This window comes from Candoia aspera, chromosome 4 (genome assembly GCF_035149785.1).
Source record: "Candoia aspera isolate rCanAsp1 chromosome 4, rCanAsp1.hap2, whole genome shotgun sequence".
NCBI lineage: Eukaryota > Metazoa > Chordata > Lepidosauria > Squamata > Boidae > Candoia > Candoia aspera.
In genome coordinates, this window is record NC_086156.1 from 2,418,128 (window position 1) to 2,435,501 (window position 17,374).

Sequence of the window (17,374 nt, forward strand, 5' to 3'; positions counted from 1 at the left end):
CCACCGCTTCACGGCTCTCGCGGCCAAGCCATCCCTCCTTGTTTCGAGCCTGGTTTTGGATCTCCACCTGTAGAGCTTCCATTGCCGGTCTCGTCCTCTTGGCCACGTGGAGAGTACGGCCACACCAGCCTCCCTGGGACATCCCTTCAAGGCCTGGAAGGTGCTCTCATGCCTCCCTTCTGCCCTCTCTTCTTTCCGCTAAACACACCCAGCTCCTCTGACTCAGCGTTTCTCAACCTCAGCGGCTTTAAGATGCGGGGACTTCAACTCCCAGAATTCCCCAGCCAGCCGTGAAAGACTGATCTAACTATTCTTCATAGGACCGACCCTGTAAGCATCTGCATCCTTCTTGTACTGGAGCAACCAAAACTTATTTATCAGCTGGCTGACATGCCCTAGCCAGATCCTTGGGCTGTGAGAGATTACAGTAGAAAACCTCATTTTTTCCCCAAACGGAGTTCTTCTAACCATTTCCAGCACACTGAAGATTTGTATCTGCATAAAAAACCCCAATTTCCTCCGTTCACATGTATCTCATCACCTGTAACTTACAAAGCCCAATCCCGTTGAAGAAATCACCCAACTGTCTCTTTGCACCTATCACAGAAATTGATCAACCACGCTACAGGTAGTCCTCACTTAATGACCACAATTGGGACCTCAATTTTGGTTGCTAAAAGAAGCAGTCAAGCAAATCTGACCCAATTTTACCACCTTTTTTGCGGTGGTTGTTAATTGAATCACCATGGGTGTAAAGTGAACCACGTGGTCATTAAGCGAATCACACAGTTCCGCATTGATTTTGCTTGCCAGAAGCCGGCCGTGAAGATCGAAAATGGCAATCACATGACCACAGGATGCTGTGACAGTTATAAGTGTGAACCAGTTGCCAAGTGCCCAAATTGTGATCACATGACTGTGGGGAAGCTGTGACGGTCATAAGTGTGAGGACCGGTTGTAAGTTGTTTTTTCCAGCACTGTTGTAAGTCTGAACCATCACTAGACAAGTGGTTGTTAAGTGAGGACTACCTGTATGTCAAAATACAGACAGAAGGACTCCAACTACCACGTTTATGTTATACTTCAAAGCAATCTCCATTTTATGTGGCAGTTGCAAGCACAGGCTGATCGGAATGTAAACCTTGCAGGGGGAGCAAGTGGTTTAGCGCTCCGTAATAAATGCATTTTTCTTGTGCAATTGGTAAAGGCTTCCATCCTACAAGGATAACACATTTAGTTGCAACACAGGTGCTAAAAGCTGCCTGGGCTTAAGTGTTCCTTCTGCAAAAGGTGGAAATTATTCATAGCTGAATTTGGAAAAAGACCGGGTTTTAAAAAGAAAAAGAAAAAGGGGTGGGTGGGAAAGAGACTTACCTGCAAATTATGACAAAGAACTTGATCAGCAAGAGAGCCTGTTTGAGGCCAGCCTCAACTACCTCTTGACGAGAGATCTGGGACACAGAAGTTGCCAGCTGTTGGGTTAACACTCGGAGGACATCCAGAGGCAGAAGCGGGATTTCGGAGACAGAGTCCTCGGGCCTAGGAGAGGAACAGAAATACATGGTCGGTTTGCAGCCTCCCTCTGTGGCAGGACACATTTGCAAAGGTGCAAAGGAGAGGAATCCATAAATAGCCCAGGGGACATTACTTTCCCCGCGCTGGCCTACTTTGCAAGGTTGTTGTGAGGGCAGAAGGCAAATCCCTTGACCTCCCTGGAAAGTGGGAAGGATATAAATGTCACAGTCAAACAGAGAAAGCCAATTCTGGGCTGCCTCAGGCAGAAGGAAGATGGGGCTCTACTGGGGAGACCTCTGGGTGATCTTAGTCGGTTCCACACGGGTTTTCCACCTCGTATAATGGCAAAAACATAAAACCTTTTTTTTGTTGAAGGTAGGTTGCTAAAAATCCAGAAGTCACCCTAAAACTGTAACGCAAGCCCTAATGTTAGCTTAAAATAAACGGTTCCAGTTTTAATCTCTCACTAGGGGAGATTGGAAGGGGGGGGCTTGCAGTGACTGGGGCTGCAATGGTTGTAAATGACAACCAGTTGCCAAGCGCCCAAATTGTGATCACGTGGCCACGGGGACACTGCAACGGCCCTAAGCGTGAGGACTGGCCGTAAGTCGTTAAACAAATGGTCGTTAAGTGAGGACTACCTGTAGTGAAATTATACAGCTAACCATTTGTGGTTCTTTCAGATTTGTTGTTAAAGGCACGGAAAGGACATTGTCGAATTTTAGGGCTCGCTACAAGCCCTGCAGACACCCCCAAACCCTTTTTCACCATACCCAATAAAGCCAGGCAGGGCAGTCACTGGGCTTACTAGCAACCACACCGTGGCTAGCAAGCCAAGCTAGGACCGGCCCGTCTCTTGGGCAAAGGGGACATTTTTCCAAGCACTAAGACTTGGCCAGTTGTGATGCCTGTTTCTCCAGCTGTGTTTAGACCTCTGTCTTCCCTTTCTGCCAGAAGTGGAGAACGGGTAAATATCCAAACCTCCTCCGTTTAACCTAGGGGACAGCAGTCCTTGCAAAAAGAACTTGGGTCATTGTCTGGGATTAAAAGGGACAATTAAACCCAGGGTCTGATCCAGCCTGAGCTAAAAACTTGACAAAGCGGGGTGCTTTCTGTTTCGTAAAGGACCTCTTGTAAGAGATCAGTCAGTACAGGTAGTCCTCGCTTAACAACCACAATTGGGACTGGAATTGTGATTGCTAAGCGAAGTGGTCACTAAGCAAACCCAACCCGATTTTATGACCTTTTTTGCAGCAGCCATTAAGCGAATCACCACGGTCGTTAAGCGAACTGTGTGGTCATGAAGCCAATCATGCAGTTCCCCACTGACTTTGCTTGCCGGAAGCCAGTGGGGAAAACTGAAAATGGTGATCATGTGACTGCGGGAGACCACAACAGTCGTAAATGCAAACCGGTTGCCAAGTGCCTGAATTTTGATCATGTGACTGTGGGAAATGCAGTGACGGTCGTAAGTGCGAGGACCAGCTACGAGTCATTTTTTTCCCAGCACTGATGCAAGTCCGACCGTCGCTAAACGAATGTCGTTAAGCGAGGACTACCTGTACATGTGCTCCACCGCTTTGCTCCGTAACGTAACGTTGTAATGGTATTTTTAAACTGTATTTTTCTTTGCTCCCTCAGGCCCTTGGCACGCAGAGGACGAGGGTTACCTTCTCGGGTCCAGAGAATGGACAGCGATGATCTTCTCAAAGTTGGCAACAAAGGCTTCCAGCCACTGCTGTAGGTAGGACAAGTCTTTCTGGAAAAGAAGCAACGAAACAGGAGTTAGAAACAGAAAGGGGTCCCTTTTCTCGCAGGGAGCATGGTGTTTCCAAGCTCTGGACCTTGCAGGATCATTGCGGACCCCGGTCAAGGCAAGCGGACGAAGAGGAAAGGAGGACCTTCCAGCTGATCTCAGGGCGCCTTCAGCCTTCCCCTGCCCCAATGCTGGCTTCCTTGCGCAATCAGGAGCCTGGTAGCACCTTTCCCAACTAATGCATTTGACTAAAATGGATCATCTTTCAGGAGCTGCAGCTCCCTTCATCAAATGCACCTCAGTGCACAATACAGGTGGTCTTAACTTAATAACCATTCATTTAGTGACAGTTCAGACTTACAACAGTGCCAAAAATGACTTACAACCAGTCCTCATACTTATGACCACTGCAGCATCCCCATGGTCCCATGATCACGATCTGGGTGCTTGGCAACTGGTTCACACTTATGACCATCACTCTGTCCCGTGGTCATGTGATCGCCATTTTCTACCTTCCCAGCTGGCTTCCAGCAAGCAAAAACAATGGGGAACTGCATGATTCACTTAATGACCATGTGGTTCACTTAACACCCATGGTGATTCACTTAACGGCTGCCACAAAAACGTCGTAAACTCAGGTCGGATCTGCTTAATGACCGCTCTGCTTAGTGACTGAAATTCCGGCTCCAATTGTGGTTATTAAGCGAGGACTGCCTCTATGCATCTAAATGCACTTTATGCATCTGATGCCATAAGCTGCAACCCACAAAAGCCGACGCATTTCAGTGAAAATTGTGAGTTGGAAAAAGTGCTACCAGATGCCCCGACTGCATGAACTTCAGCTCACGAAAGCTGATGCCTTTTAATTACACGTGTTAGTTGGAAAAGGTGCTAGCAGACCCGTCCTGATTTTTTGCACAACAGGGTGAGCCAAAATTCTTTCATCCAAACACAAAACTGCACGTCTTTGCCGCCATGGTCAACGATCCCGCTGCGAGTCAGGTCTGCACGTTCGGCCTGCCGCGGCTTTCTGCAGCCAAGGGAAGGCCCGGCCGGAATGCGTGGTTGTGAGAAAAGGGGAAACGCCTTTCAGTACTCGCAACAAACCCTCATTCTACAAGGGGGTGCAGCTGGAGTCCTTGGATGCGGAAGGGCGAAGCAGCGCAGCTTTTAAAACTTTGGCATCCTCCACCAGCCTCCAGATGCAAAGAACCGGGGAATGCCGGGGGGGGGGAGACATGGGGGTCCCCACATGTTTAGCACACATTGCCCCTTCTCCAAGTAGCTGGCTTGGGGGCAAGTGACTTTCAGGGTGACCCCCTGACCCATCGTGTGCTGAAAACAGGCGTGAAAACTGGTGGCTAATCTTTGTTGGCAAACACTGGGGGCAAAGCGGGGCTGAGCACAGCATCGTACGGCGGGGCCAGGCTCAGGCTGTTTACAGCTAAAATCCAAGCACTAGATAAGGGTAGAAACGCAGCCGGGAGCCAGCTGCCTCCTTTACCTCCATCCGACTTCTGTTTAGAAGAGAAGATAACGGGAGGTTTGGACCATTCTAACATTCTGCCCTTGGTTGGCGTGGGGCCCATCTTCAAGAGGGAATTCCTCCTGTCTGAAATCACATTCCAGGCACAGCTGGAAGGAAAGGGAGGGCAGCCCCTTCTATTGCCCAGGCACAGCACAGGGGTTCCATCCGGTAAGAGCCGAAGCAGGCGGGGTCGGCAGCTTGAATCCCCGGGCCAAAAGGGTGCCTTCCCAAGGCAGCCGTTGAGGTGTCAGTGCCAAGGGGAAAGAAATAGGTCAGAATCAGGGGCAGGCTGACCAACAACTAGCCGCTGATTGGCCTTGCTGTTAGCAGGATTTGCAGAATTTCAAAACGCTTTGCTTATTTTTACACATTTCATCGATTTAGAGTGGCCAACCTTGCAACTTCAGCAACTCCGTGTGACTAACGAAGTTAAAAACTCAAAAGGCATCACAAGAGAGCCAGTAAATGAGATTAATTTCTTCTGCCCTAAGAGATTAAGTTCTTACAGCACGGCATCTTCCTAGGAATACCAATTACGGTGGTTGCATTGACCAATGACTTAATCTGGATCCCATTTTTCCATCCGTGGTTCTCAAGACTCAAGGCTTTCATATATGATCCGGATACCCCCTATAACAGCCCTGCCAGGTAGGCCAGCCTGGTTTCCTTTAATTGCAAGGTGATGAACACCACGGAGGTGACCCTGGAGTTGATCCTGGCTTTAACCAAGCAGGGGCAGGAGACAATTTGAGAATGCGCCTATCTCACAAGAAACAGGCTTGGTCTTTACACTGCCTTGTTTGTAAGTCTACAAGTTGAACGGAAGGGCAGGGAATCTCTGAAGCCTGACAGACGGACCTCTACTTCACCTGCAAAGGGTCTTGGGTCTTCCGTGCCTGGCCTAGCTAAGTAAGTAGGGGAAAACTCTTATTACAATTTCACTCAATGAAATGGAATCCTGGAAGAATCAGGACAGACAAAAGGAAATGTTTACACGGCACGTAATTTAGTTTTGGAATTGACTACCATGGGATGTGGGGCTGACTACCAGCTTGGTTGGCTTCAAAAACGGGTTGGACCCATTCATGGAAGTCCTGGAGATCAATGGCTCTTGGCTTTGATGGCAGTGGGACAGCCTCTGAAGGCCACCTGCTGGGAGACTCATGGGCTTCCTTGGCCGGTTGATGGGCCACTGGGAGAACAGACTGCCGGACAAGATGGGCCAAGGGTCTGACCCACCAGGCCACTGCTTAGGTTCTTGAGCACTGAGTTTTGGCCAGCTAACAGCTTTATAAACAAAACTAGCTAAGGGAAGCCAGAGGTCTTGACTTAATGGATGGACCCAGAGATGGTCACCAGAACGTCTGAACCCAGCCACTGTGGGTCGTAACGGCTTAGCACCATGTGTGAACCAGCCCACTACGCTTCGCTCAGCAGATCAAAGCTAAAGCAAACAATGGCTTGGTGCAACACGGGAATCGGGCCCGTCACAGAGCGTGATTTGCAGATCATGCTGCACTCCTTCTCTCACCAGCTTTTTGCACTTGGCAAAGAAATGTATGCGCATGCACATAAAATGAGCATGCACCCCCCCCAATTATTTCAAAAGCCTCTTGTTCTGAGAGTGTTAAGAAGACGGTGCAGCGTAATGGGGGCAAAAAAGTCTCCAGAATCTAGTGACCAGAAAGCAACCAAGAAGAATTCTTCCCGGAGCCCTCAAAGGAGAGGATCCATGGGCTTTGCAGACCGACAGATTTCTGGCCTAGAGATCTAACAGAATTTCAACAAGCCGGAGATCCATAGGATCAGAAGGAATCGCTGGAAGTGAAGGAGGAGATCGCACACAGATATTGCAGGAGGAGGGCATGTTACTCTGGGGTAGCCAAAAACCAGGAGCATTTTTGGGAGCCCCGCATCCTCCTCCATCATCATCATCATCATCATCATCATCATCATCATCATCATCACATCAGGAAATCATCAGCTTTTGTGAGCCGTTGCTCCCTGCATTGGAGGCATAGAGTGGCACTGCCTGATGCCTTTTAATTAAATTTGTGAGTTGGAAAAGGGGCCCCCGGGCTCCTGGTTTCATGCACAGACAAGAGGCTGAAGTGCCCCAAGATCCAGGTTTAATCCTCCACTCCGCCTGTAGGGACGTGGGTGCTCTCTCGTTTAACTTCAGAAAGCTGTTCGGAAGGCAAAACAAACCCCAAATCCAGCTCGTCTTCATACGATCCTTGAGTCTGCACGCCCTGGCTTTGCAAGGCATGCCCTAAAGCACCCCAAAACACACAACTGGACTGGGAGAGGCATTTGGGGACCCTGCTGGAGGAAGGCCAAAGCCTGCAGACGGCTCTGAAGGGCTAAGGGGTGACGGGGCGGGCAGGACAAGAAACGAGCCCAGTCCAAACCACTTCCTGAGTCAGCCCCATTGCAGCGACACTGCCTTCCAGAGCAAGGGCAGAGAACAAGGTGCGCACGATGCTGGTGCTGCCATGTCAGCCTCCAAAGCCACAATGAGGGGGGGCGTGCCCTGGATCCGGCCAGATCCTGAACCCCCTTGAGAAGTCCACAGGGGAGATTCTGCCTAGAGGAAAATGCCAGGGCGGGGAGAGGGAGGGGTGTGGTTTCCTTCAATGGGAGCTGTGACTTCAGCCCACCGTAAACGGTTTGACCAGGAGTTCCCAGCTGCAACCGTCAGGGGAAGGAAGGCTGAGGCAACCGATTGCAAAACCGTGGCATGCTCATTCCTCTCTGCAACTTTTCTCCCCCAATGCAAGAACTGGAATTTGTGACACAGAAAATGACGGATGCTCAAGCATGACTGCCACCAATCTTCGGCTAATTGAGAAAAGAACAAGAGCCTTAAATCGGTGTTCTTCAAACTTGGGGGCTTTAAGGTGGGGGGACTTCAACTCCCAGGATTCCCCAGCCAGCAAGGCTGGCTGGGGAATCCTGGGAGTTGAAGTCCCCCCACCTTAAAGCCCCCAAGTTTGAAAAACTGCCTCAAATTGTTTGTCAAGCAGCAGAAAATGCTCTTCCTGGATCTTTCCTTCTCAAATTTTGCACCTCTCCCCAGCAGCATGCCTCTTTTGCTGTACAACCGTGCACAAAACAGCACACCGCTGCTTCCTTTTTTTGGAAAATTTTAAATCAGACAAGCTGCTCTTGCATCATCACCCCTTCCCTGAAGCTGATCTTCTAAACAGGGTGGGCTTCAACCCCGATAAAGCCCCCCCCCCCCCATGCCTAAAAAAATCCACCCCGAGCAGTCAAATGGGACATGAAAAGTTTGGGCTACTTTCTGAACTTCCTATTTCAAGTCTGGCAGAGAAGGCGAGGATGACCCCAGCAAGGTGGGGGGACTCCGTTATCGTGGAGATGGGTGCCCCGTTGCGAGACCTGAAGGGCCAGGTTGGGGAAAGATGCCCCCTGGAGAAAATCTGCCCATGTATCAGACAATATCTCACCGTTCCTGAGTAAACCTGGTTGTCTTAGACGTCACGGCAAGGAGCAACTTTTCTTTAAACGTCCCTCAAACCTTAAGCTGCCTTTAAAATCAGTTGGGAAGCTCAACATTAACCCCTCTGCATGTCCCAACTGAGCCCAGACAAGGCCACCCCATTACTATGCCTCTTGGCCTCTGGACCAATCATCCCCAGCCTTATGCCCCACCGGGAACATCTCCCAGGTTGCCCTCAGCAGCAAGCCAGCCCTGATATTTCCCACCAAACTCTGTCAAACTCCCAAGGCCTGTTCCCAGTGATTTCCCACTTCCAAGAGGATCAAGCCCCATGGCTTTGCTACCCCCAGACCCCCCAGTGCCATGCAAGAGGACGCAACACCCAGCAGACAACAATGCAACGCCCTCCCATCAGCTGGGCTGTGAACATTCAGAGCAGTTTGCTGGGAGTCACAACCAGCACCCAAACTTTTATTGCAAGGTGGGGGGGGGACTGCGACTCCCAGGGGGGAATTCTGGCCCTGGGGTACCAGCCGGGGACCCACTGCCACAAATACTTCCCATCCCTAATCAAGTCTCAGCACAACCGAAACGGGTTTTTAACTTGCAATGAAGCTTAGCAGGTTGCAGATCTCTAGAGAGTTCCTGCCAGCCGCCAGGGAAGTAAGTTGGTGGTTGAGCATAAAAAAACAACTTTATACATCTAGCAATTTTAGCAGGGTTCCAAGAAAGGACCAGCAGCTCACATCTCCTTGTCTGTCTTCTCAGAAGGAGGCTGCTAATGATGCCATCGGAGAAGACAGCATATGTCATTTTTCCTGTCCCTGTTTTTTTCGGGGGGGGGGGGGGGACAATGGAAGCAGCAATGGAACCCACGGAAAAGGATAATGGCCCTGCTATTCAACCCCCCCCACAAGCAAATTCCACAAGGGAGAAAATTAAATGCACGATCGAACCTCTTTGGGGATACCCCAAATAGAGACGTGAAGGGGAAGGGGCTTCTGGCACAGCCAGAGGCCCCCAGATTTTGCACCCAGAAAGAAGCAGGGGCCAAGTCACCAGGGAAGCAAGGACCCCTTTTAGGAATGTGGGGTTACAGGGCGAAGCCCCAAAGCAGATGGGGAGGAAACGGTTGGTTCCCGGCTCAGGCATCTTCCCGAAGCCCACGCCAACCCTTGGCTCGAGAGGGGCAAAAGGGATGCTCCACTGGCACATTTCTGCCCAGGGCTGGGCAGCGATGCATCTATGTGCTGTCAGTCCCCACATCTGCCCAGGCATATCCAACCCAGCTGCCCCATGCTCAAAGGAAGGGGCATGTCAACTGTGGCAGGAGTTTGGCAAGTTTTTACCTGGCACGGCGGGGCACGGCCCTTCCAGGCAGGGATGCTTGTGTGCTCCATGGCCGAGGGATGCCTTTACGCTCCAAGGACCACTGGATCCATGCCGGCGACGAGGGGCCCCTCCCAGAGAGGCGTGAAGGGAAAATATTTGCAAGGAAAACACCCGACGAGAAAGTGACTTTCAGAAAGCAAGTTTTCTCGGTGTAACAGGCCCCAGGAAATGCCAAGTCACTACAACAGACAACACTTCCTTTCCTGCTGAAACAGAGCCCACCGCAAAACACGGTTTTGATGTCTCGGCTGCTCTTCTGACAAGTCACACTCCCTAAACCTGCTGCTGAATTAAGAAAATATAAAATAAACTGAAGCAGGTCTTTGCTGCCAAACACTCACACTCACACACACACACGCATGCACACAGCTTCATTTGCACATTATTCCACTGGAGAGATGAGTCACACAGGGCCACTGCACTTGCTTGGGTGGAAATGCAAGAGCTTGGCCTCCTACAGGGACCACAAGGGAGAGAGGAGGGAGAAATTAATCCCCCGGAGACATTTTGCACACTTTCGAGAACGGCGTCCACGTTGGTTTTCCGGAATGTGACGATGGGTCCCAGCTCCCACTGGCCCTGCAAGTTGAGGATGATGGGCCTTGAAAGTAAACCGATCCCAAGGCCGCCAGCTGGAGGGGAGGCTGGGCAGGCGTGTGGCAGCAGGAGCAAACCACAGTTGGAGAGCTTGGGTCTGGAAAAGGGGCAACTTTGCACATCGGAGGAGAAACCTGCCTGCCCCTGAGACCACGCGTGGATGTATTTCCCAGAGAGCTGTGTTAGTCTATAGTGGTGTTTCTCAGCCTTGGGAACTTTAAGACGTGTGGACTTCAACTCCCAGAGTTCCCCAGCCAACCATGAAGTCCACACGTTTTAAAGTTCCCAAGGCTGAGCAGCACTGCTCTAATAAATACAGGTAGTCCTCGTTTAGTGACCACAATTGGGACCAGCAACTTGGTCATTAAGTGAAGTGGTCACTAAGGACTGTGCTGGGTGGTGAGTTCTGGGAGTTGAAGTCCACACATCTTAAAGTTCCCAAGGTTGAGAAACACTGGACCATGGTGTCTGAAAATCAGGAGTTTGGTCCCTTTTCCGACGTACAAAGTGGCAGCCAGACCCCTCATCTCTTTTTACAGCCTTGGAATTTGCAAGCTCTGTTTAATGACCCTGGCTTCTGATTTCATGCATTTTATCAAATGGGTGCCTCCCTTTCGTTAAATTAGACCCCCGAAGAGCTTAAGCAGTTGAAGTTGTAGAGGCTGCACTTGAGTCCGCAGGATGATGAGGCGGACAATATGTGCAGCGGATGTTGCCGGTGCTGCACAGCAAAGCAGATTTACAGATCTGGAAGATGATTTTTAGGACTTGAGTAGAACGGACAAGCACCACTAATCTTCGATGCAAAGTACAAATACCGAAACGGAGGTTCATGGCGGGGGATGCAAATGGCAGGGAGCAGCTACCCCTCAAAAGTGTTCACGTTTGTCTCTCTCTGTTCTGCACTTTTACCGTTTTTCTTTTTTCTTCAGGCCTCTCCTCTACCTGTTCTATATTCTCTATTTTGTATTTTAATTCTATTCGGAAAATTAATCAAATCCTTATAAAAAGCCTTTGCTTTTATTCTGCCTTTTTAAAAGTCCACCCACAGTCGTCATTTTGATATCGTTTTATTTCAGGTGGTTTTACTCGGGGGTGTCAATATTTGAACCATCTGCCAAAGTGCAATGCAGTCAATTTGTTTTTCTTCTTTCTTTTTAGGACAGTTTAGCCTTTTAGTTTTAGTTTTGCTTTTACGTTTTACGGTTTGCAGTTTTATGGCTGCGGCCAGCAGCCCAGAATTGCGTTTTTAAGGTGGGCGGCTGTACAAATCTTTTAAAGAAGTAAACACGAAATAAAGAAATGTTCTTTCCGCCCTTTGCTCTGCACTGGTTGGCCTGCCGTGTTGCCTGGATCGTCGGCACCTGGGGAGGGGGCAGACCGCCTCCGAAAAGTGAAGCACGTGGAGGCCCCCCACCCCAGTTTGGCCACCTTGTTTGGCATTTTGCAACCGGGCAACACCAGCCATCCTCCCCTCCCCTCTCCCAGGAATTGGGCAAGTGATGATTAAATGAGCTTTCTGGGAACCAAGGAGCCCAGGAACCAGGTCGCAACTTGTCCTAAACCCTGCACGTTTTGCATCAAGCAAATCCGGTTTGGTTTGCCTTTTTCTGCCACCTGCTTACAGGATGGCAGAGAACAAGATGCAGTGACAGACGTCGGCTGGTTTCTGCACAAAAGGCGCCTCACGCCCAGCGCTTTCACACTTCTGAAATAGAGAGAGAGAGGGGGGGAAAAAAGGAAGTGCGCAGGGTGGGAATATAATGAGGGAAAAAAGAAAAGAACATATTGTATGGTGGGTGGTGGGGCGGTCGAAGAATCCTGTTCTAAGCAGGGTTGTTGTTTATTTGTTCAGTCGCTTCCGACTCTTCGTGACTTCATGGACCAGCCCACGCCAGAGCTTCCTGTCGGTCGTTGCCACCCCCAGCTCCCCCAGGGACGAGTCCGTCACCTCTAGAATATCATCCATCCCCCTTGCCCTTGGTCGGCCCCTCTTCCTTTTGCCTTCCACTCTCCCTAGCATCAGCATCTTCTCCAGGGTGTCCTGTCTTCTCATTATGTGGCCAAGGTATTTCAGTTCTGCCTTTAATATCATTCCCTCAAGGGAGCAGTCTGGCTTTATTTCCTGGAGGATGGGCTGGTTTGATCTCCTTGCAGTCCAAGGCACTCTCAGGATTTTCCTCCAACACCACAGTTCCAAAGCATCCATCTTCCTTCGCTCAGCCTTCCTTATGGTCCAGCTCTCGCAGCCATATGTCACTACGGGGAACACCATTGCTTTAATTATGCGGACCTTTGTTGTCAGTGTGATGTCTCTGCTCTTGACTATTTTATCGAGATTGGTCATTGCTCTTCTCCCAAGGATTAAGCGTCTTCTGATTTCCTGACTGCAGTCAGCATCTGCAGTAATCTTTGCACCTAGGAATACAAAGTCTTTCACTGCTTCTACATTTTCTCCCTCTATTTGCCAGTTATCAATCAAGCTGGTTGCCATAATCTTGGTTTTTTTGAGGTTTAGCTGCAAACCAGCTTTTGCACTTTCTTCTTTCACCTTCATCATAAGGCTCCTCGCTTAATGACCACAATTGGGACCAGGATTTCGGTTGCTGAGCAAAGCTGTCATTAAGCAAATCTGACCTGAGTATACAACCTTTTTTGTGGCAGTCGTTAAGCAAATCACCAGGGGCATTAAGCAAACCACGTGGTCGTTAAGTGAATCACGTGGTCCCCCATTGAGTTTGCTTGCTGGAAGCTGGCTGGGAAGGTTGAAAATGGCAATCATGTGACCACGGGATGCTGCAATGGTCATATATACAAACCAGTTGCCAAGCACCCAAATTGTGGTCACGTGACTGCAGGGATGCTGCAATGGTTGCAAGTGTGAGGACCGGTCATAATTTGGGTTTTAGCATTGTTAAAAGTCCAAAATGTCACTAAATGAATGGTTATTATACGAGGACTACCTGTAGTGTGAACATTAAAAGAAAACGGCACCAACTTCCTTTGGGGACCTACTAAAATTGGCCCAAGGTTGATTCTCTAGTATAGCGATTCCCAATCTGGCTGTGGGATTCTGGGAAATGCAGTCCCAATGCAGCTGGAGAAACTGCCAGAGATTAAAGCAGTTTTTTTTTTCAAAGCTGGCCACTTTAAGATGTGTGGACTTCAACTCCCAGAATTCCCCAGCCAGCATGGCTGGCTGGAGTTGAAGTCCACACATCTTAAAGTGGCCAGCTTTGAAAAACACTGGATTAGAGCAACTTTAAAAGATGCTCCAATGAAACTGACATTAGAGCCTGGAATTTTTTAAAAAGATAGTTTTAGTAGTGGTACCAGCCCCAAACTGGGGAGGATGAACAAGCTGCAAGGCACTGTGTCTCAACCTAAGTCCAGGTGCTAAGAAAGCAATGGTTTCACTCATACGCAAGTCTGATTAAATCACCTCGACTTCAAGCATCAACTTTGTAAAACCGACACGGCAAAACGTGCCTTTACCGTAAGCTCCCGATTTATGTTTCCACGATCTCTCTTGATACCCTGCTGCAGATACGCGCCACAGACTTGCAAAATACCGATACAATTTGGGGGGGGGGTCTCGATGCAGCTACTTCCGCTGTTGAAACAGGACCAGGTAGCCATGATGCCAGAGGTGGCCAGGTTCTTCCTGCAACTTAGCCATGATGATGGGGTGGGTGGGATACTGGACATCTCAATTCAGCCTACCTGGCAGGGGTATTGTGAGGAGGGAGGGGAAGAGGACTTTGGTGGCCTTGAAATCCTTAGGAAATACCAACATAGGGGCAAAAATAAATAAATAAAAATATTTGATGGACTACTATCCTCAACTTGATGATCAATGTTTTTCAAACATGGCCACTTTAAGACGGGTGGACTTCAACTCCCAGAAGTCTGTGCTGGCTGGGGAATTCTGGGAGTTGAAGTCCACCCGTCTTAAAGTGGCCAAGTTTGAAAAACACTGCAGTAGAGGCACCGGTCCTTGCTGTGGGCCAAGCTGATTTATTTGATGTCCAGCTTTTTGAACACCAGGGCAACGCAAGTTTATCGTGTCGCAATTCCAACCCTTATCAACCGCTCTTCAAGAACGCCCTAACCCGCCTACAGCAACGAAGTCAACTTTTTAAAAGGAATCCTAAAAGCCGATGGCAGCTGGCCCACCCCAGGGAGCTCAGCTAAAGCAGGATTCAGAAGGGGCCCTAAACAGATTATTGTTGCGACACAAGATTCTCCAAGGAATTCCATCCCAAATGAACGTATGATTCACAGTTTGGATGATTAGACAGGCTAGGTTATAGAAAGAAGGAAGTTGTCTCGTAACCGTAGAGTAAGAAGTAAACTTAGTTATAACTGGACTTACAACTGCTTGAAAGAAGACGGAAAGCTACAGGTAGTCCTCACTTAATTACCATTCGTTCAATGGCATTCAGACTTACGACGGTGCTGAAAAAAACGACTTACAACCGGTGCTCACGCTTGCAACCGTCGCAGCGTCCCCACAGTCACGTGATCACGATCTGGGCGCTTGGCAACCGGTTCACATTTATGACCGTCGCAGCATCCCCTGATCGCCATTTTCGATCTTCCCGGCTGGCTTCTGGCAAGCAAAATCAATGGGGAACTGCATGATTCACTTAACGACCGCTTGGTTCCCTTAACACCTGCGGTGATTTGCTTAAAGACCACCACCAAAGAGGTCGTAAAATCAGGTCGGATTTGATTAATGACCACTTCGCTTAGCAACCAAAATTCCGGTCTCAATTGTGGTCACCGAGCAAGGACTACCTGTACTTCTTTGTATCTTTTTTCTTTCTTTTCTATTTTTCTTTTTCTTCCCCCTTTCTTGCACTTTTACCTTTCTTTTTGATCCCTTTCTTTTTCTTATGTCATATTAATTTGTATTCGTTTTTATCTTCTTTCTAAAAAAATATTTATACACACACACACACACACACACAAACTGTAAGATCTGGTTCCCTTTGTTTCTTTCAAAGATAATCTAATCATCTATTTTAACGCTAATGAGTCCCCAAACAGCTTTCCTGAAGTGTTCTTACAAGGGTGTGTGTGTGTGTTTGTGTAGCAGATTGCACAATGCAAGATTCACTTAATGACCACTTGGTTCCCTTAACACCCACGGTGATTTGCTTAAAGACCACCACCAAAGAGGATGACTGTGGCTAACTTCCCCAAACGGCTGGTTTTCAATATCTTGGATTCCCATCCCCATAATCCCCTGTTTAACCTGGCTGTTGGTGGGCATCACACTGGAAATGGCTTATCCACGCCAATGGGTTCCAGCACGCTAAAACTGTCCCTCCATTTAACGACGACTTGCAAAAAATCCTTAGCCCACAACTGCTAATTGTCAAGCCAGAAGCAAAGAGTTAAAATACAGTTAATAATAACAACAACAACAACAATAATAAAACCAGCTCCACCAGCTACAATGGGAGAGATGCACCCATCAATTAGCTGTCTGTGACTTGCTCAGCAGAGGGCAGCATATCGGTGACGCTGTTTGGACTCAGAAGCCTGGTTAATCCTTGGATGGGAGACCACCAAGAAATCCCAGATCAGTAGAAAATCAAAAACACATCCCAGAAAAAGGCAGTGAACAGCACTTAGTGGTGCTGCCAAGAAAACTTCATGAGTGCAGCTTGACTCCAGGCAATAGTGATGCTTGCTTTGTGCACCCTGATGGGCCCAGTTCTTGTTAGGCAGATGTATTCTATGCAATCTTAGATATTACCATTTTAAAAAAAAATTTACAGATTACCACATTTTACCTAAATGTTAGATCCCATTACATTTTTGTAGCTTTAGATGTTATCACATTTTATATAATTTTAGATACTGTTTATAACCCAGACCTGTATTTCCCAGACCTGTATAACCCAGAAGCTGTGCCCCCACATTTTTGGGTGCTCTGAAGAGTTTTCATGCCAGCCCCCAAAACTGTTTGCCCTTCGAGCCCTAAAATTTCACCCCAAGAAAGATGGGGTCCCTCAGGACAGCCAAGGCCACCAACCCGTCCAGAATGACTACCTTCCCAACTTGGGGCGTCAAGTAGGCTCCATCATGCAACCAGAAGAGACGATGAAGCTTCCTGAGCCCACTTATCGCTTTATTTCAACCATTTTCCCCCACCTGGCAGTCTTTAGTGGTATAGACTTCAACTCCCAGAATACTCTGCAGCTGCTAAGCCGGCTGGGGAATTCTGGGAGGTGAAGTCCACATCTTTGGAGGCCTCTGGGTTGGGAAAAAGTGATCTAGGGTGGAGTTTTTCAAACAGGGCTGCCAGAGAGTTTCCCCCCACCTCAGTCTTGAGAAACCCACTCAAGCCTTGCTACCTACAAGCAGGTTCCTTATAGCCGTAGACTTTGTATGGACGTATAATGAAATATAGGACTCATTTATACAAAATACTATAGGTTAAAAAGAATGATAGTCATACAAGCGTATTAGAAATTAATATATACAGGTAGTCCTCACTTAACGACCAGAATTGAGACTGGAATTTTGGCTGCTAAGCAAAGAGGTCATTAAGCAGATCTGACCTGATGTTACCATTTTTGTGGCAGTTGTTAAGCAAATCACTGTGGGCATTACGTGAACCACGTGGTCATTAAGCAAATCACACAGTTCCCCACTGATTTTGCTTGCCAGAAGCTGGCTGGGAAGGTAAGAAATGGTGATCGCATGACCACAGCACGCTGCAACGGTCCTAACTGTGAGAACCGATCATAAGTCGTTTTTTTCAACACCGTTTTAAGTCTGAACCATCACTAAACAAATGGTTGTTAAGTGAGGACTGCCTGTACGCACTTGAAAATATATACACAGGAGAGAAGTATATACAGAATTGTAACTGCTAATTGTTGTAACAATATATTATATTTTTGTTATTTTTTCACTTTTTTTAAAAACACTTTTTATGCGTTGTTTTTTGTTCAAGATTGTGTGAATTTGCATTACAATTATCTTCTGTTCCTTTTCTCTCTCTTTTTCCATTATTATTTTAAAAGCAATTAAATAAATAAACAAACAAATAAATAAAATAGAAACCCTGCTCAAGTCCTTGCAGAAACCTAAGTTCCATGGAAGC

The 17,374-nt window shown here is 48.2% G+C and overlaps 1 protein-coding gene across 2 annotated transcripts in view; it reads right to left on the reverse strand.

Moving 5' to 3' along the window:
- NBEAL2 (neurobeachin like 2) overlaps positions 1-17,374 on the reverse strand; it is a 126,704-nt gene that overhangs the window by 80,571 nt on the left and 28,759 nt on the right. For both annotated transcript variants that reach the window (XM_063303265.1, XM_063303264.1), the window contains exons 2-3: positions 3,186-3,274; positions 1,375-1,539 (exon numbers count right to left, since the gene is read on the reverse strand). In XM_063303265.1, the coding sequence (XP_063159335.1) occupies positions 1,375-1,539; positions 3,186-3,274 (254 nt within the window). The remainder of the gene's footprint in view (positions 1-1,374; positions 1,540-3,185; positions 3,275-17,374) is intronic.